This window comes from Pseudophryne corroboree, chromosome 6, assembly GCF_028390025.1.
Source record: "Pseudophryne corroboree isolate aPseCor3 chromosome 6, aPseCor3.hap2, whole genome shotgun sequence".
Taxonomy (NCBI): Eukaryota; Metazoa; Chordata; class Amphibia; order Anura; family Myobatrachidae; genus Pseudophryne; species Pseudophryne corroboree.
This window is the reverse complement of record NC_086449.1, coordinates 56182515-56202834: the sequence shown is the minus strand read 5'-3', so window position 1 is coordinate 56202834 and position 20320 is coordinate 56182515. Positions and strand designations below refer to the sequence as shown.

General features: G+C 46.4%; 1 protein-coding gene across 1 annotated transcript in view; it reads left to right on the top strand.

Annotated features, from left to right (window-relative positions):
* The first annotated feature begins 368 nt into the window (after positions 1-368).
* The window catches only part of LOC134936115 (complement C3-like), a 159736-nt gene continuing 139784 nt past the window's right edge, over positions 369-20320 (top strand). Inside the window, exon 1 of the mRNA XM_063931025.1 lies at positions 369-500. Within this exon, the coding sequence (XP_063787095.1) occupies positions 400-500 (101 nt within the window). The 5' untranslated portion in view covers positions 369-399. The remainder of the gene's footprint in view (positions 501-20320) is intronic.

The following is a 20320-nucleotide window of genomic DNA, read 5'->3' as shown; positions in this document are numbered from 1 at the left end:
CTGTGCCTCTATCTAGTGGTGATCTGCATTGATAGTTATACTGTACCTGTGTCTCTCTGTAGTGGTTAGAAGCATTAGGATATGTACTGTACCTGTGTCTCTCTTCAGTGGTTAGCTGAATTATGGGTTGTACTGTACCCGTGTCTTTGTGGGTTACCTGTATTAGGAGATGTGCTGCACCAGTGCCAGGTTTTGTACTATACCTGTGTCTCTGGTGATCTGCATCAGGATTTGCTGCCATAGTGTTTGGATAGCTTTGTTTGGAGAGTTGCACAAGTTTGTACTTTTTCCCTTTACTGATTTTGGCTGAGCTCCCAGTTACTGATTAATGCAATCTTTGCTTAAAATGCTTATCCCATATAAACCTCTCTCCATCACGTAACAAACTACACTGTCTGCATGATAGAGCGAGGAGTCCAGTACCCTGACTGTATGATGGGGCGAGGAGTCCTATTTATCACGCTGTTCTCCCTCCTGAGCGGCCTCAATGCACAAGAACCGTAAGTACAAAACACAAAGACACTGAGTTATATGCCTATAGCCATTAGGGAGATGCTGCCAGTGCACAGTATATAGTCATAGTATCCAGGTGGCCAGAGACATTCCTGTGTTTAATGATTTTTCCTTGTTTTACATTTTGATAAGTTTCTTCCCTTACTTTGGTTCTTAGGCTCAGTATTCAGGATCAGTTCTCCAGTACGATGTACAAGATACATATACAGGAATATTTAAAGTATTGTACATGATCATATCCAGTAGTCGGGTCATGTTGGGGGTGTAGTGTCCTATGTCTGTATAGGGTGTAGTAGATGTATTATGGGGGATCCGGTCTGAAGATCGACAGTATCTAGGTCGACAATGTTTAGGTCGACCACTCTAGGTCGACAGTCACTAGGTCGACATGGATGGAAGGTCGACAGGGTTTCTAGGTCGACATGCGCTAGGTCAACAGGTCTAAAGGTCGACATGAGTTTTTTTTTTAAATAATCTTTTTTTGAATTTTTTCATACTTTACGATCCACGTGGACTACGATTGGAACGGTAAAGTGTGCCGAGCGAAGCGGTAGCGGAGCGAAGGCACCATGCCCGAAGCATGGCGAGCGAAGCGAGCCATGCGAGGGGACGCGGTGCACTAATTTGGGATCCCGGTCACTCTACGAAGAAAACGACACAAAAAAACAACAACCTCATGTCGACCTTTAGACCTGTCGACCTAGCACATGTCAACCTAGAAACCCTGTCGACCTTCCATCCATGTCGACCTAGTGACTGTCGACCTATAGTGGTCGACCTAAACATTGTCGACCTAGATACTGTCGATTTGATGAACCACACCCGTATTATGGTCATGTCCACTGGTTATGACATGTTGGGGGGGCAACCTAGCTGCGAAGGCAGACAGCCACGCGCCATGTTTTGGGATGCAGTGCTAGTGTGACATCACACAAGACACCACGGCCTGCCCCACAAACATTCCGGACATGTCTGCGTTGTCCAGACTCCACCCCCCTAGCACCACTGCGACGCTCCTTAATCACTGAGTAAGCACCCCCTCTCACTCCGCGAATGCTTCTGCCTGTCAATCAGGCAGAGGAATTTGCACATCACAGGGCTTCAGCATTTGAACGCTGCCGCAGCAATGTTCTGTGCTGAATTAGGCCCTGACTTTGGACTAGCAGCTAATTAAACCCAGCAGGAGCAACAGTGGGGTTGGGGGTATGAGGGGAAGTTTGGGCTGTGCAGAAATCTATTCAAGCTTAAAGTTTAAAGGCATTTTTATTTTACTATATATATATATATATATATATATATATATATATATACAAAGCATATACATATACTGCATATAATAATAATAATAATAATAATTTAGTTCCTTGCACCATTGCCTGCTGCCAGCATTTCCCCCCAATACCCGCGCAGCCTCAGACAGCTGCCTGCTTAGCCTCACTATAGGCACACACAGCCTTTACACTCTGCTCACCAGAGAGTAATATGCATTTCCCAGCAGGTCACATACAATGCTAGAAAAGAACACCTAAGCAGCTGATGATACTGAGGCCCTCATTCCGAGTTGATCGGTCGCAAGGCGATTTTAGCAGAGTTACACACGCTAAGCCGCCGCCTACTGGGAGTGTATCTTAGCTTCTTTAAATTGCGACCGAAGTATTCGCAATATTGCGAGAACAAACTACTTAGCAGTTTTAGAGTAGCTCCACACTTACTCTGCCTGTGCGATCAGTTCAGTGCTTGTCGTCCCTGGTTTGACGTCACAAACACACCCAGCGTTCGCTCAGACACTCCCCCGTTTCTCCAGCCACCCCTGCGTTTTTCCCAGAAACGGTAGCGTTTTTTCCCACACGCCCCTAAAACGCCGTGTTTCCGCCCAGTAACACCTATTTCCTGTCAATCACACTACGATCGCCGGAGCGAAGAAAAAGCCGTGAGTAAAAATACTAACTTCAATGTTAAATTACTTGGCGCAGTCGCAGTGCGAATATTGCGCATGCGTACTAAGCGGATTTTCATTGCGATGCGATGAAAAATACCGAGCGATCAACTCGGAATGAGGGCCTGAGTCTCTAAATGAGGTTTTTTCCAAACCTCCACCACAGAACCATGCAACTAAAATTGAGATATCAGTATCCCCTGGAGGTATCATCCTCCCAGAGTTACTTGTTGGGACACATCTGTATAGCAGCAAGGGCAACCTTGGCCCAAGCCTGGAAGCAGGCGGCGGTCCCCCCTGCTCTAAAGGTGTTTCATAAAGTTAATTTCCATTATACTATGGAAACCGAATGTGTGCCTTATTCCTCTTCTGCTTCCTCTCCCATTGTGAAATGGTTCCATTGGCATGAATACGTCACGGAGGGGGAAGGCTCTACCCTCATATCACACCCGGGGCTGTCGTCCCCCTTACAATTCAGCCTTAATGAGAAATCTTCTACTTCTTGAGTGCTCTATCTCTCATACTTTCCCCTCTGGTTTACACTAGATATTACATTTGTAATGTTATCAACCGATCCCCACCGGATACTAGAGACGGAGTAGAGAAACCATATTGAATTACCTATGCGCATTTCAAACCGTTAACATGACTAGGATACCTGTATACCTACTTAGTGTTATGTTATCTGTTCTATATGTATGTTGCATTTTATTGACATGTACATGCCTCCCCACCCTGTTCTTTTTTCTGTACCCCCTCCTTTTTTCTTTTCCTTTTTGCATTCCATATAAAATTCAATAAAAACTATTGATGTTAAAAAAAAGAAAAAAATTGAGATATCAGTTACACCAGCGCATAGAATAATCTGAGAAGGTACTTATTCCAATGTAGGAAACATGTCAGTGTTGTTTACTCCTTATCTTCTTTTTCTCAGTCAAATATTATGGAGATCAGAAGAGAAAAATAGAGTGCATAGTGTAATACCGTGTTAATAAAACATCATAAAATCACAGAGCATATCACAAATAAAATTAGTAAATTCTGATACAAAAAAGTGCAAGCTGTTTGCACCGAATGAATCCAGTTGACAGATTAGGTAAGAGACATTCAATTACCAATGTTGTCAGAGAACCATTTCAAGTGTTCTCATATAGGGGGTCATTCCGAGTTGTTCACTCGCTAGCAGTTTTTAGCAGCCGTGCAAACGCTATGCCACCTCCCACTGGGAGTGTATCTTAGTTTAGCAGAAGTGCGAACAAAAGGATCGCAGAGCGGCTACAAAAATATTTTGTGCAGTTTCAGAGTAGCTTCAGACCTACTCAGATCTCTTCAGACTGTTCAGTTCCCGTTTTGACGTCATGAACTTGCCCTACGTTCACCCAGCCTTGCCTGCATTTTTCCTGGCACGCCTGTGTTTTTTCGAACACTCAATGAAAACGGTCAGTTGACGCCCAGAAACGCCCTCTTCCTGTCAATCACTCTGCGGCCAGCAGTACCACTGAAAAGCTTTGCTAGACCTTGTGTGAAACTACAACGTTCGTTGTAATAGTATGACGCGCGTGCGCATTGCGCCGCATTTTTTTGCATGATCGCTGCACAGCGAACGAAAGCAGCTAGCGATCAACTCGGAATGACCCCCATAGACATGTGTGATAAACATTCCAAGTGTAACAGCGTTCACAATTATACCCCTTTTCCACCTACTGAGCACGGGTCGCAGACAGGAGCCTGACACGGGTGCTACCCGACTGCGGACCATGCTCAGCCTCCTTTCCCACTGCGCTCACCAACCCGGCATATTGCCGGGTTGGTGATGCTGCTAGTGACGCGGCAGTGGCGGCGCTGGGAGATCACATGATCTCCCAGCGCCGCCCGTCCATACAGTGTAAACGGGAGCCGTGTTGCATTGACACGGCTTCCGTTTACACTACAACCCTCCCCGGATCATTCCCGTGTCCTACCCAGGTAGTTACACGGGTTACTTGATACGGGTTTTTGCGGGGGGAAACTGAGAAGACTTGCCGAATGAATAATTACCAGTTGGATGAAAAGAACTGGCAACGGACAGTTCTTACAAACATGAAGGGAATAGATCCCGTGCTGCAGCTCCAGGCTCTTTCACATGTGTTCCCGTCAGCAGTCCTCCGGTTCCCCGTTATGGTACCCACTCGTTCCGACCCTCTCCGGGGTCTTTCTCAAGGTCAGCCTTAAAAGACTTCCCAGCAGGTGACTCCAGTGCGTAATGATAGTAACAGTAACATCCAGTCTTCAAATAATTCAACATGAAAAAGATTTCACAATATTGCAACAACAAAGCACCAAATATTGACATACCAATGACAGAATATAACGTGCTCTACAAGCAGAAGGTCGACACCAGTAGGTCAATTGGCACTAGGTTGACAGTGTCTATGTTGACGGGGGTTAAAATGTTGATACGTTCAAAAGGTTGACATTGAACATGGTGACACAAAAAATGACGACATGTGGATTTTTTTTCTGGGTGATTCTTAGGGTTAGGTTTAGTTTTAGGGTTAGGGCTAAGGGTTAAGCTAAAACGAGCAAAAAAGCACGTCAACATTTTTGTATCGACATACTCAAACCAATGCACGGTGTCCTTAGTGCAGGGGCTCATTTATCAACAAGTGATGAAACCTGTGGATGATAAAACTCGTTGCGTATGATAAATGTTGCTCCAGGCAATCAGCTCTGCACTGTCATGTGTACAACTCCTAACTGTTGTGTTTGAAAAATGACAGTTGGGAGCTGATTGGCTGGAGCCCTATTTATCAAACGCAATGAGTATCATCATTCACAGCAAATTTTATCACTCGTTGATAAATGGGCCCCACTATTTGATAAATAGATCCCTTTCTAAAAAGCAGGTAAACTGTTTTACATTACCAAATACTTGCTGACTTTGGCAAATCACAGTCCTGGAGTTCTCTAGGAAGAGGAGGAGGCCGGTGGGTGGAATTGGGGTGGGTAGAACACCAGAAATTGCATCATCGCAGGCCTGCCTCCAGTGAAGGTTTGCTGGGTTTCTGGCTTTGCATGGACAAGACATGGGTGGCATGCCATGAATTCAGTGCCAGATTAAGGTCCTCATGGGCACTGGAGCTGAAATTTATGAAGGGCCTATTTTGTGCCTCCACGTGGGGTGTGACCAGTATAGCCGGCGGGTGGCTACTGATATGGGGGTGTGATCAGTGCTGTATATAAATGTGTGTGTGTGTGTGTGTGTGTGTGTGTGTGTGTGTGTATACTTGTAGTCAGTCTGGCACTCCTAAAACGGTTAGTAGTACTGCCTTGGTGCCATCCGTCACATGGTATGGATACAGGAACAATAGAAAACAGCGGCACTCCGAGACTTTTAAAATCAGAAGCTTGTGTAATAAAGCGTTTCAAACAATGCAGGTGCCAACGTTTCTGGGCCCATAGCCCCTTTGTCAAGGTGAACAAAGGGGCTACAGGCCCCGAAACGTTGGCACCTGCATTGCTTGAAATGCTTTAATACACAAGCTTCTGATTTTAAAAGTCCTGGAGTGCCGCTGTTTTTTTTTTTTGTTCGTGTGTGTGTATATATATATATATATATATATATATATTAGAGATGTGCACTTGAAATTTTTCGGGTTTTGTGTTATGGGTTCGGTTCCGCGGCCGTGTTTTGGGTTCTAATGCGTTTTGGCAAAACCTCACCGATTTTTTTTTGCGGATTCGGGTGTGTTTTGGATTCGGGTGTTTTTTTTCAAAGAACCCTAAAAAACAGCTTAAATCATTGAATTTGGGGGTCATTTTGATCCCATAGTATTCTTAACCTCAATAACCATAATTTACACTCGTTTTCGGTCTATTCTGAACACCTCACAATATTATTTTTAGTCCTAAAATTTGCACTGAGGTCGCTGGATGACTAAGCTCAGCGACCCAAGTGGCCGACACAAACACCTGGCCCATCTAGGAGTGGCACTGCAGTGTCACGCAGGACGGCCCTTCCAAAAAACACTCCCCACACAGCACATGACGCAAAGAAAAAAAGAGGCGCAATGAGGTAGCTGTGTGAGTAAGCTAAGCGACCCTAGTGGCCGACACAAACACCTGGCCCATCTAGGAGTGGCACTGCAGTGTCACGCAGGACGGCCCTTCCAAAAAACTACTCCCCAAACAGCACATGACGCAAAGAAGAAAAAAAAGAGGCGCAATGAGGTAGCTGTGTGAGTAACCTAAGCGACCCTAGTGGCCGACACAAACACCTGGCCCATCTAGGAGTGGCACTGCAGTGTCACGCAGGACGGCCCTTCCAAAAAACTACTCCCCAAACAGCACATGACGCAAAGAAGAAAAAAAAGAGGCGCAATGAGGTAGCAGTGTGAGTAACCTAAGCGACCCTAGTGGCCGACACAAACACCTGGCCCATCTAGGAGTGGCACTGCAGTGTCACGCAGGACGGCCCTTCCAAAAAACTACTCCCCAAACAGCACATGACGCAAAGAAAAATTAAAGAAAAAAGAGGTGCAAGATGGAATTGTCCTTGGGCCCTCCCACCCACCCTTATGTTGTATAAACAGGACATGCACACTTTAACCAACCCATCATTTCAGTGACAGGGTCTGCCACACGACTGTGACTGAAATGACGGGTTGGTTTGGACCCCCACCAAAAAAGAAGCAATTAATCTCTCCTTGCACAAACTGGCTCTACAGAGGCAAGATGTCCACCTCATCATCATCCTCCGATATATCACCGTGTACATCCCCCTCCTCACAGATTATCAATTCGTCCCCACTGGAATCCACCATCTCAGCTACCTGTGTACTTTGTGGAGGCAATTGCTGCTGGTCAATGTCTCCACGGAGGAATTGATTATAATTCATTTTAATGAACATCATCTTCTCCACATTTTCTGGAAGTAACCTTGTACGCCGATTGCTGACAAGGTGAGCGGCGGCACTAAACACTCTTTCGGAGTACACACTTGTGGGAGGGCAACTTAGGTAGAATAAAGCCAGTTTGTGCAAGGGCCTCCAAATTGCCTCTTTTTCCTGCCAGTATAAGTACGGACTGTCTGACGTGCCTACTTGGATGCGGTCACTCATATAATCCTCCACCATTCTTTCAATGGGGAGAGAATCATATGCAGTGACAGTAGACGACATGTCCGTAATCGTTGTCAGGTCCTTCAGTCCGGACCAGATGTCAGCATCAGCAGTCGCTCCAGACTGCCCTGCATCACCGCCAGCGGGTGGGCTCGGAATTCTGAGCCTTTTCCTCGCACCCCCAGTTGCGGGAGAATGTGAAGGAGGAGATGTTGACAGGTCGCGTTCCGCTTGACTTGACAATTTTCTCACCAGCAGGTCTTTGAACCCCAGCAGACTTGTGTGTTCCGGAAAGAGAGATCCAAGGTAGGTTTTAAATCTAGGATCGAGCACGGTGGCCAAAATGTAGTGCTCTTATTTCAACAGATTGACCACCCGTGAATCCTTGTTAAGCGAATTAAGGGCTCCATCCACAAGTCCCACATGCCTAGCGGAATCGCTCTGTCTTAGCTCCTCCTTCAATGCCTCCATCTTCTTCTGCAAAAGCCTGATGAGGGGAATGACCTGACTCAGGCTGGCAGTGTCTGAACTGACTTCACGTGTGGCAAGTTCAAAGGGCAGCAGAACCTTGCACAACGTTGAAATCATTCTCCACTGCGCTTGAGACAGGTGCATTCCACCTCCTATATCGTGCTCAATTGTATAGGCTTGAATGGCCTTTTGCTGCTCCTCCAACCTCTGAAGCATATAGAGGGTTGAATTCCACCTCGTTACCACTTCTTGCTTCAGATGATGGCAGGGCAGGTTCAGGCGTTTTTGGTGGTGCTCCAGTCTTCTGTACGTGGTGCCTGTACGCCGAAAGTGTCCCACAATTCTTCTGGCCACCGACAGCATCTCTTGCACGCCCCTGTCGTTTTTTAAATAATTCTGCACCACCAAATTCAAGGTATGTGCAAAACATGGGACGTGCTGGAAATTGCCCAGATTTAATGCACACACAATATTGCTGGCGTTGTCCGATGCCACAAATCCACAGGAGAGTCCAATTGGGGTAAGCCATTCCCCGATGATCTTCCTCAGTTGCCGTAAGAGGTTTTCAGCTGTGTGCGTATTCTGGAAACCGGTGATACAAAGCGTAGCCTGCCTAGGAAAGAGTTGGCGTTTGCAAGATGCTGCTACTGGTGCCGCCGCTGCTGTTCTTGCGGCGGGAGTCCATACATCTACCCAGTGGGCTGTCACAGTCATATAGTCCTGACCCTGCCCTGCTCCACTTGTCCACATGTCCGTGGTTAAGTGGACATTGGGTACAGCTGCATTTTTTAGGACACTGTTGACTCTTTTTCTGAGGTCTGTGTACATTTTCGGTATCGCCTGCCTAGAGAAATGGAACCTAGATGGTATTTGGTACCGGGGACACAGTACCTCCAACAAGTCTCTAGTTGGCTCTGCAGTAATGATGGATACCGGAACCACGTTTCTCACCACCCAGGATGCCAAGGCCTCAGTTATCCGCTTTGCAGCAGGATGACTGCTGTGATATTTCATCTTCCTCGCAAAGGACTGTTGGACAGTCAATTGCTTGGTGGAAGTAGTAAAAGTGGTCTTACGACTTCCCCTCTGGGATGACCATCGACTCCCAGCAGCAACAACAGCAGCGCCAGCAGCAGTAGGTGTTACACGCAAGGATGCATCGGAGGAATCCCAGGCAGGAGAGGACTCGTCAGAATTGCCAGTGACATGGCCTGCAGGACTATTGGCATTCCTGGGGAAGGAGGAAATTGACACTGAGGGAGTTGGTGGGGTGGTTTGCGTGAGCTTGGTTACAAGAGGAAGGGATTTACTGGTCAGTGGACTGCTTCCGCTGTCGCCTAAAGTTTTTGAACTTGTCACTGACTTATTATGAATGCGCTGCAGGTGACGTATAAGGGAGGATGTTCCGAGGTGGTTAACGTCCTTACCCCTACTTATTACAGCTTGACAAAGGCAACACACGGCTTGACAAATGTTGTCCGCATTTCTGGTGAAATACTTCCACACCGAAGAGCTGATTTTTTTGGTATTTTCACCAGGCATGTCAATGGCCATATTCCTCCCACGGACAACAGGTGTCTCCCCGGGTGCCTGACTTAAACAAACCACCTCACCATCAGAATCCTCCTGGTCAATTTCCTCCCCAGCGCCAGCAACACCCATATCCTCCTCATCCTGGTGTACTTCACACTGACATCTTCAATCTGACTATCAGGAACTGGACTGTGGGTGCTCCTTCCAGCACTTGCAGGGGGCGTGCAAATGGTGGAAGGCGCAAGCTCTTCACGTCCAGTGTTGGGAAGGTCAGGCATCGCAACCGACACAATTGGACTCTCCTTGTGGATTTGGGATTTCGAAGAACGCACAGTTCTTTGCTGTGCTTTTGCCAGCTTGAGTCTTTTCATTTTTCTAGCGAGAGGCTGAGTGCTTCCATCCTCATGTGAAGCTGAACCACTAGCCATGAACATAGGCCAGGGCCTCCGCCGTTCCTTGCCACTCCGTGTGGTAAATGGCATATTGGCAAGTTTACGCTTCTCCTCCGACAATTTTATTTTAGATTTTTTAGTCCTTTTTTTACTGATATTTGGTGTTTTGGATTTTACATGCTCTGTATTATGCCATTGGGCATCGGCCTTGGCAGACGACGTTGATGGCATTTCATCGTCTCGGCCATGACTAGTGGCAGCAGCTTCAGCACGAGGTGGAAGTCGATCTTGATCTTTCCCTATTTTTGGAACCTCAACATTTTTGTTCTCCATATTTTAATAGGCACAACTAAAAGGCACCTCAGGTAAACAATGGAGATGGATGGATACTAGTATACTTATGGATGACGAGCGACTGCCGACACAGAGGTAGCTACAGCCGTGGACTACCGTACTGTGTCTGCTGCTAGTATAGACTGGATGATAATGAGATAAAATTAAAATATATATATATATCACACTAGTACTGCAGCCGGACAGGTATATAATGTAATGACGGACCTGCTAGACACTGTCTGCAGAATGCGTTTATAAAAACACCACACGACGAGTGTTTAACTTTTCCAGGCAGACAATCACAATATACTGGTGGTCAGCAGACAATCACAATATACTGGTGGTCAGTGGTCACTGGTCAGTCACACTGGCAGTGGCACTCTGGCAGCAAAAGTGTGCACTGTACTTAAAAATATGTACTCCTGCTATAACTGCTCCCCAGTCTCCCCCACAATTAAGCTGTGTGAGCAGTGAGCACTCAGCACAGTCAGATAATGATATACAGTATTACATATGATGCAGCACACTGGGCTGAGCACATATATGGTATGTGTATGTGACTGTGTCACACTGTGTATCGTTTTTTTTCAGGCAGAGAACGGATTAATTAAACTGGTGGTCAATGGTCACTGGTCACACTATCAGCAAGTAGTACTCCGTCCTAAGCAGACAATCACAATATACTGGGGGTCAGTGTGGTCTGGTCACTGGTCAGTCACACTGGCAGTGTGGCACTCTGGCAGCAAAAGTGTGCACTGTACTTAAAATATATTATATGCACTCCTGCTCTAACTGCTCCCAGTCCCCAGTCTCCCCCACAATTAAGCTGTGTGAGCACTCAGCACAGTCAGATATTATTACATATGATGATGCAGCACACTGAGGCTGAGCACAGATATGGTACGTGACTGTGTCACACTGTGTATCGTTTTTTTTTCAGGCAGAGAACGGATTAATTAAACTGGTGGCACTGGTCACTGGTCACGCTATCAGCAGCAAGTAGTACTCCTCCTATATGCTCCCCAACATTTGTGTCTCTCTGTACTAGTAAACTGGTGGCACTGGTCACTGGTCACACTATCAGCAGCAAATAGTACTCCTTCTATATGCTCCCCAAAATTTGTGTCTCTCTGTACTAGTAACTAAACTGGTGGCACTGGTCACTGGTCACACTATCAGCAGCAAGTAGTACTCCTCCTATATGCTCCCCAAAATTTGTGTCTCTCTGTACTAGTAAACTGGTGGCACTGGTCACTGGTCACACTATCAGCAGCAAGTAGTACTCCTCCTATATGCTCCCCAACATTTGTGTCTCTCTGTACTAGTAAACTGGTGGCACTGGTCACACTATCAGCAGCAAGTAGTACTCCTCCTATATGCTCCCCAAAATTTGTGTCTCTCTGTACTAGTAAACTGGTGGCACTGGTCAATGGTCACACTATCAGCAGCAAGTAGTACTCCTCCTATATGCTCCCCAAAATTTGTGTCTCTCTGTACTAGTAAACTGGTGGCACTGGTCACTGGTCACACTATCAGCAGCAAGTAGTACTCCTCCTATATGCTCCCCAAAATTTGTGTCTCTCTGTACTAGTAAACTGGTGGCACTGGTCACTGGTCACACTATCAGCAGCAAGTAGTACTCCTCCTATATGCTCCCCAACATTTGTGTCTCTCTGTACTAGTAAACTGGTGGCACTGGTCACTGGTCACACTATCAGCAGCAAGTAGTACTCCTCCTATATGCTCCCCAAAATTTGTGTCTCTCTGTACTAGTAAACTGGTGGCACTGGTCACTGGTCACACTATCAGCAGCAAGTAGTACTCCTCCTATATGCTCCCCAAAATTTGTGTCTCTCTGTACTAGTAAACTGGTGGCACTGGTCACTGGTCACACTATCAGCAGCAAGTAGTACTCCTCCTATATGCTCCCCAAAATTTGTGTCTCTCTGTACTAGTAACTAAACTGGTGGCACTGGTCACTGGTCACACTATCAGCAGCAAGTAGTACTCCTCCTATATGCTCCCCAAAATTTGTGTCTCTCTGTACTAGTAACTAAACTGGTGGCACTGGTCACTGGTCACACTATCAGCAGCAAGTAGTACTCCTCCTATATGCTCCCCAAAATTTGTGTCTCTCTGTACTAGTAAACTGGTGGCACTGGTCACTGGTCACACTATCAGCAGCAAGTAGTACTCCTCCTATATGCTCCCCAAAATTTGTGTCTCTCTGTACTAGTAAACTGGTGGCACTGGTCACTGGTCACACTATCAGCAGCAAGTAGTACTCCTCCTATATGCTCCCCAACATTTGTGTCTCTCTGTACTAGTAAACTGGTGGCACTGGTCACTGGTCACACTATCAGCAGCAAGTAGTACTCCTCCTATATGCTCCCCAAAATTTGTGTCTCTCTGTACTAGTAACTAAACTGGTGGCACTGGTCACTGGTCACACTATCAGCAGCAAGTAGTACTCCTCCTATATGCTCCCCAAAATTTGTGTCTCTCTGTACTAGTAAACTGGTGGCACTGGTCACTGGTCACACTATCAGCAGCAAGTAGTACTCCTCCTATATGCTCCCCAACATTTGTGTCTCTCTGTACTAGTAAACTGGTGGCACTGGTCACTGGTCACACTATCAGCAGCAAGTAGTACTCCTCCTATATGCTCCCCAACATTTGTGTCTCTCTGTACTAGTAAACTGGTGGCACTGGTCACTGGTCACACTATCAGCAGCAAGTAGTACTCCTCATATATGCTCCCCAACATTTGTGTCTCTCTGTACTAGTAAACTGGTGGCACTGGTCACTGGTCACACTATCAGCAGCAAGTAGTACTCCTCCTATATGCTCCCCAAAATTTGTGTCTCTCTGTACTAGTAACTAAACTGGTGGCACTGGTCACTGGTCACACTATCAGCAGCAAGTAGTACTCCTCCTATATGCTCCCCAAAATTTGTGTCTCTCTGTACTAGTAAACTGGTGGCACTGGTCACTGGTCACACTATCAGCAGCAAGTAGTACTCCTCCTATATGCTCCCCAACATTTGTGTCTCTCTGTACTAGTAAACTGGTGGCACTGGTCACTGGTCACACTATCAGCAGCAAGTAGTACTCCTCCTATATGCTCCCCAACATTTGTGTCTCTCTGTACTAGTAAACTGGTGGCACTGGTCACTGGTCACACTATCAGCAGCAAGTAGTACTCCTCCTATATGCTCCCCAAAATTTGTGTCTCTCTGTACTAGTAAACTGGTGGCACTGGTCACTGGTCACACTATCAGCAGCAAGTAGTACTCCTCCTATATGCTCCCAAAATTTGTGTCTCTCTGTACTAGTCAGTCACTCTAAACGGAGAGGACGCCAGCCACGTCCTCTCCCTATCAATCTCAATGCACGTGTGAAAATGGCGGCGACGCGCGGCTCCTTATATAGAATCCGAGTCTTGCGATAGAATACGAGCCTCGCGAGAATCCGACAGCGGGATGATGACGTTCGGGCGCACTCGGGTTAGCCGAGCAAGGCGGGAGGATCCGAGCCTGCTCGGCCCCGTGTAAAAACCCTGAAGTTCGGGCGGGTTCGGTTTCCGAGAAACCGAACCCGCTCATCTCTAATATATATATATATATATATATATATACACATTTGAAAAAAATGAAAATCCAATATAAGTGGCAAATTATATCTCCAACAAATCAATTATTGGAACAAAGATATACTGTGAGAGCTGGAGAGACACTGGCTGGACTGTAGAGACAGAAGGGGTTGGTTGAGGAGACAATGGGTGGCTGAACAGACAAGGGGGCTGTGGCTGTGGAGGCACTTTGAGGCCTGGAGAGACAGCCATTTATATGGGGTTTGATGGTTGTATCGCTATGTGGGGTATGCTGGCTGTATGGTGACGTGTGGGGTATGCTGGCTGTATGGTGACGTGTGGGGTATGCTGGCTGTATGGTGACGTGTGTGGTATGCTGGCTGTATGGTGACTTGTGGGGTATGCTGGCTGTATGGTGACTTGTGGGGTATGCTGGCTGTATGGTGAAATGTTGGGTATGCTGACCATAGGGTGACATGCAGCACTGTGTGGGGTATGCTGGCTGTAGGGTGACATGCTAGAAACATGAGGAAGGGAGCGCTAAATTGAAATGTAAGTTTGCAAACACCTGTGGAATAAAAAGGATTAGTATACTATATAATTATTACAGCACTTTTGTGCTGATGTGGAAGTCCTGTACATGGGTTCCTTTCCAATTGCCGGAGCTACGATCCGTGCTGCAGCTGCAGTCAGTGAAACCTGACTGTCTCTCCCTAACACTGCCTACCTTGAGTCACGCTCAAACTTCGTCTCTCTTGTGTGGATCGCGTCCCTCCGGCTGGTTCCCAATACTTCTGTTTGTTCTTTCGTCCTGTCAAAATCACCCGCCACCACCCAGAAACGCCCAACACATTTTCAATGTTCTTCTACATGTGTGAGTCAGAAATCACACCTTAGACTCTGAACAAACACAATCGGGACCAGTGGTGGGTTTTTCCTATTTGCCCCTAGCACCCCCCCCCCCCCCCCCCCACACCCAGTAAAATCTGCCACCTAAGTAAACCAGCTGCAGTCCATGACTGCACTGGCTACACTGTGACTGGCAGTGACTTCCCATTGGAAGTCCTACCTGCCAGTCACACACAGAACAGGCAGTCCCATTGGGAGGTGACTGCCAGTCTGGGCTGCGATTAGCAAAGAGCTAGCTTCCAGTAGGAAGCCACTCCCTGTCTTATTGTCAGCCCTTGCCGGCTTCTATGGGCTGCAGCCGATGCGATGACCTATAATATTGGTTGGGAAAACATGACCTATAGATTCAAATGGGGATGAAATGGCTCAGAGTTCAAAAACAAATCTAGCTGATGGCTGAACCTTTTTAGGTAGTCTTGTAAGATGTATACAAATATCCTCGGCCTCAACAAAACTTAACTAGCACCTTACCTCCCAATAATCCAGTGCCCTTTGTTGTGCCATAGGCATGTGCACAAATGTCTGACTCTGATTTGGAATTAAAACAAAAATAACAAGTAACTGTGCACCGGGGCAAAACCATGGCCCTCATTCCGAGTTGATCGCTCGCAAGGCGAATTTAGCAGAGCTGCACACGCTAAGCCGCCGCCTACTGGGAGTGAATCTTAGCTTCTTAAAACTGCGAACGATGTAAACACAATATTGCGATCACAAACTACTTAGCAGTTTTAGAGTAGCTCCACACTTACTCTGCCTGTGCGATCAGTTCAGTGCTTGTCGTTCCTGGTTTGACGCCATAAACACACCCAGCGTTCGCCCAGACACTCCCCCGTTTCTCCAGCCACTCCTGTGTTTTTTCCGGAAACGGTAGCGTTTTTTCCCACACGCCCATAAAACGGCCTGTTTCCGCCCAGTAACACCCATTTCCTGTCAATCACACTACGATCGCCGGAGCGAAGAAAAAGCCGTGAGTAAAAATCCTATCTTCATAGCAAAGTTACTTGGCGCAGTCGCAGTGCGAATATTGCGCATGCGCACTAAGCGAAATTTCACTGCGATGCGATGAAAAATAACGAGCGATCAACTCGGAATGAGGGCCCATGTGCAGTGCAGTGGGGGGCAGATGTAACATGTGCAGAGAGAGTAATGGTGTCCCTACACTTGTGAGATGTCTGGTACAATTCTACGTTTTCAACCGCGTCTGTGCGATAAATTGCAGGAACATCTTACGTACCATGCGGCACAATGCTCGGGCAGTCCGGTCGAATATCGCGTCTAAAGATCTTATGTGCTGCACTTAATATTTATCAGATTGTATGTGCGATCGCATGCTGTTTTTACCTCATTCGATTTATCGCACTGCGATGTACGATCTGTGAGGTATTTAGCTCCCTTCCTGGACGCTCCCCTTCACCCATTTCAACAGATTTCACAGATAAATCTGGTGTGCTTTTTTGGGCAGCATGCGATGCGATCGCATTCGATCTCCCGATTTCCAGTCGTAAGGGGTATGCGATAAATGGCTAAATTGATGTGTAAAAATAAAGCTGTCTAACATTTGTAGGTCACATGGAAAAGCAGCCAGTATTACCCTGCACCTAAAACATATACATGTACATACCCTCCAACTGTACCTTTTTGGCAGGTACAGTACTTTTTTTTATAGTCTTTACCAATTTTTGACTCTCCAAATTTCCATTAATAGTATAGGAGAGTAGGCATGGCCATGCCCCTGTCACCCATGACCACGCCCCTTTTCCTAATTTGTACCAATTTTTATGTGTAAAATGTTGGAGGGTATGCATGTATTTGCTCCCCTTGGTTTCCTCAAGATCAAGCGCATAGCTACCATAGGTGCAAGGAGTGCAGCTGCTATGGGGCCCGGAGCTGAGAGGGGCCACCTTCCCTGTCACAGTTACATGTGTTATATACAAGGGTGTAGATACCATAGGTGTAGGGTGTGCAGCTGCTATGGGGCCTAGAGCTGAGAGGGGCCACTTTCCCTGCCACAGTCATATGTGTTACATACAAGGGTGTAGATACCATAGGTGTAGGGTGTGCAGCTGCTATGGGGCCCAGAGCTGAGAGGGGCCCACCTTCTCTGTCACAGTTACATGTGTGATACTTATTTTTCACCAATACATAAAGGACCTTACAGACTTTTGCCTTGGGGCCTACAATATGTCTTGGTATGCCCCTGGACCTGCTCATTGTAATGTGGTATAAAAGTAACATGAGGGCATTATAATGTTACATATTATGACCTGGGGCACTTTAATATGGCACAATATGAAGAGGAGGCACTATAATGTGGCATAATATTAAAAATGGCACTGTAATATAGCATATTAACTGGGGACATAATGTAAATTGGGGGTACTGTGTGGCATCATTTGTACTGGCAGCCATATAATGGTACATAATGTGAACTAGAACACTACTATGGTTCATAAAATAAACTAGGGCACTACTATGGTTCATAAAATAAACTAGGGCACTACTATGGTTTAGAAAATTAACTAGGGGGTTGTGGCTTGGCTGGCAAGGGGAACAGGTGTGTTTGTTCCCAGCTCCTGCAGCCTTGTCACTTTAGAGGCACATATAAGTGGGTTCCACACTACTACAACATCTGTAGTACCTCCTAGCTACCTACCAGCTCCCGCAACTTGCACCTGCTGGCATTTGGCAGCTCTGACAGTGTCCCTTCAAGTTGGGGCCTATCACTGGAGTGAAGCCATGGCCTCAATTATCAGGTCTCCCCCGGGACATATCTGGCTATTGCACAACTAGCAGACCTCTACCCTCCGTCTGCTCAGACCAGCGCTACTTTCCGCGGCTCACTGCACCTTCTGGTTATCTCAACTGACCCCTCCATTGGCTTCCTGTTAGCATGGACCACAACTTGGTCTTCACGAGCATGCATGCCCATCCGTCCATCATCTTGGATGAGGCAAGCACTGCCTTACTACTCTCCCAGCCGAGGCTCCAGGACTCCAATACTGGCAAGGTGGACAGGGGCTAGACCTGTGCCTGTGGAGACTGTAGTGGACTGGATCCATCCAGCAGTGCTCTATTGCAAAATTCTACAGCTGCTCCCTCCCTGTGAGGTCTGGGTCTGGAGGGGGTCAGGGACCATCTTTAAAATCACATATAAAGACTATGAGTACTGCTGCACCCATGACTTATCTCCTCATGCACCATGGTACCCACTTTGGACAGTGGGGATCCCTTCACCTCTGGAAACCTGATTTACTATGGTATTTTGGCGTATATGTTTTATTATAACCTACTTGCTATATTGTACTGCAACATATCTGCACAGCCTGGGACTGATTTTGTGATCACTCAACACCATCTAGTGGCCATCCTTGATAATTGCAGGTACTTTGATATCTTTTTCTGGGGGGCATTTGCTCCTCTGATGGCCACCTAATGGCTCTCTGGGAAGAGACGGCTGACACTATATAATTGTGTGTCTGCAGTAATTACTTGTGAACCCTACCATTGCTTCTACATGACATGGTACCCACATAAAACCGAAATTGGCATCTCAGACTCCTAAGGCTGTTCCTAATCTCTCCATGCCTTGACATCTTTCCACATATTCTGCCATTGGATACCTCTTGGATTTTGGCCTGTGCTTCTCCTTATTCCTTTCCACAGACTGTATCACGGCCATTACAATACTTATATTATGCCTTGTGCATAGTGCAGTCTTTTCATGAGTCAACGGAAGAATAGAGGATAAAAGCATGTCTTCCATCCAGCTATGGCTTAATCCTGCACTGACCTCCAATTCTTTCTCAGCCCCCAGAGAGATTTAGCTATGTCTGCTCATCCGAGTCCTGTTTCGCCTGCTCATTCAACAACCTCAGAAGCTCCTGCTGAAATGGGGGAATCCCTGGGTACCATGGTATTGGGTAAGAAACACGACATGCAGAAGGTTCTTAGGCTTCTTCAGTCCTTACCCACCAAAGCGGATATACCTACTAAAGCCGACTTTATATCTTTGGAAAGTAAGTTGCAGTAGTTGGTGCACTCAGAAGTCTCTGCGCTCAAGGTGGAGCTGACGCATTTGGGACTCACATAGCCACCTTGGAAACTAGTAGGGAGGCGACCAATGCTTTTCATCACGTTTTAGTGGATACTGTGAGACTACAGGCTGCGGAAATCCAAAACTTGCGGGTACATTGATGATGTCGATAATAGGAGTCATAGAAACAATTTAAGGATACGAGGCATCTCTGAGGACATTCCGCGCTAAGGTCTCTAAGATGTTTTTAGCAAAATCTTCAAAGACGTCCTTGGTCATGACCCCAACTAATCCATCATCTTTGATACAGCCCACCGAGGAGTACATGCTAAAGGCCTGTCATCTGAGCATCCACGTAACGTCATATGCCATCTACACTACTTTGCACAGCAGGATGAAATAGTTTGGAGGCTTCATGGCTCTGAGGGCCTGAGGTTCAATGGCCATTACATTCAGGTATTCCAAGACCTCTAATGGCACACTTTACAATCGAGGTGACAATCGAAGCCGTTGACTGGTGTTCTACATTGCGTTTAGCCTTATAGCTACTAATGGAGGGAAGACAGCCACTATCTGTGGTCTGGATGACATTGTATCCTTTCCTACTCTAGATATTGCCCAAGTCTGGATCCATAAATGGCAGTTCCTCCAGTCACGTCTTTCTTCACCCCAAGCATCCTTGACCGAGTAATCTTTTCATGTTGCTGGAGCCTCCTCAGGATCTTGGAGCTGATATTGCCCTTCCTCAACAGCTTTCCACAATTGCAATGACATGAGACTGAGATCTCAGCCTTCAATTTATATCTCTTCAATTGTATTGTCCCTGAGTGGCTGACGTGAGTATGGGTTCCTGGCTGGACACTTTTGTGGGGGAGTTCTTTTTCTTTCTTCCTACAAACTCTGACACTGAGCTCGCCTTTGGGATGCCTGACTTAATTTACTTTTCAATGCTATAAATCCTGGGAGTATATAAGACTCTCTGTTGGGATGTGGCTGCTGATACTGACCTACCCTTTCATTTGGGACCTATGCTAATGTTGAAGTTTCCATATTCATACGTTTTGAGGCTGTGACTGAGACCTTTTCTGTTCATGGCCAATTGCTCATACCAGAGCTGGATAACTTTAGATGTTACTTTCTTTTCTTCTTGGTAGGGTTTGCACTTTGTTACCTATGTATTCTTAGATTCTAGTTTACAAATATTCACTTACTAGCAGATACAGCTGTTTTGATGCATTTATACTTATTTCACTATAAGTGTTAGATGTTTGACCTGTTTCTCCCCTGTTGCCTCTATTGCACTGCACTCAGTGGTCCTGGACCCAGTGGTGGAACTACTTTTCACACCACTATGGAGCAGTGTTTTACTTTCTCTCTGATTGTTGTACTTTATAGCTTTTATACACATCCTCTTGTGTGTTGACATTCACCCTTTTGTTCCCCCATTTCTCTTTCTCTTTCCTTGCTCTTTCTTTTTGCCTCATATGCTTGGGTCTGGAAATTGCT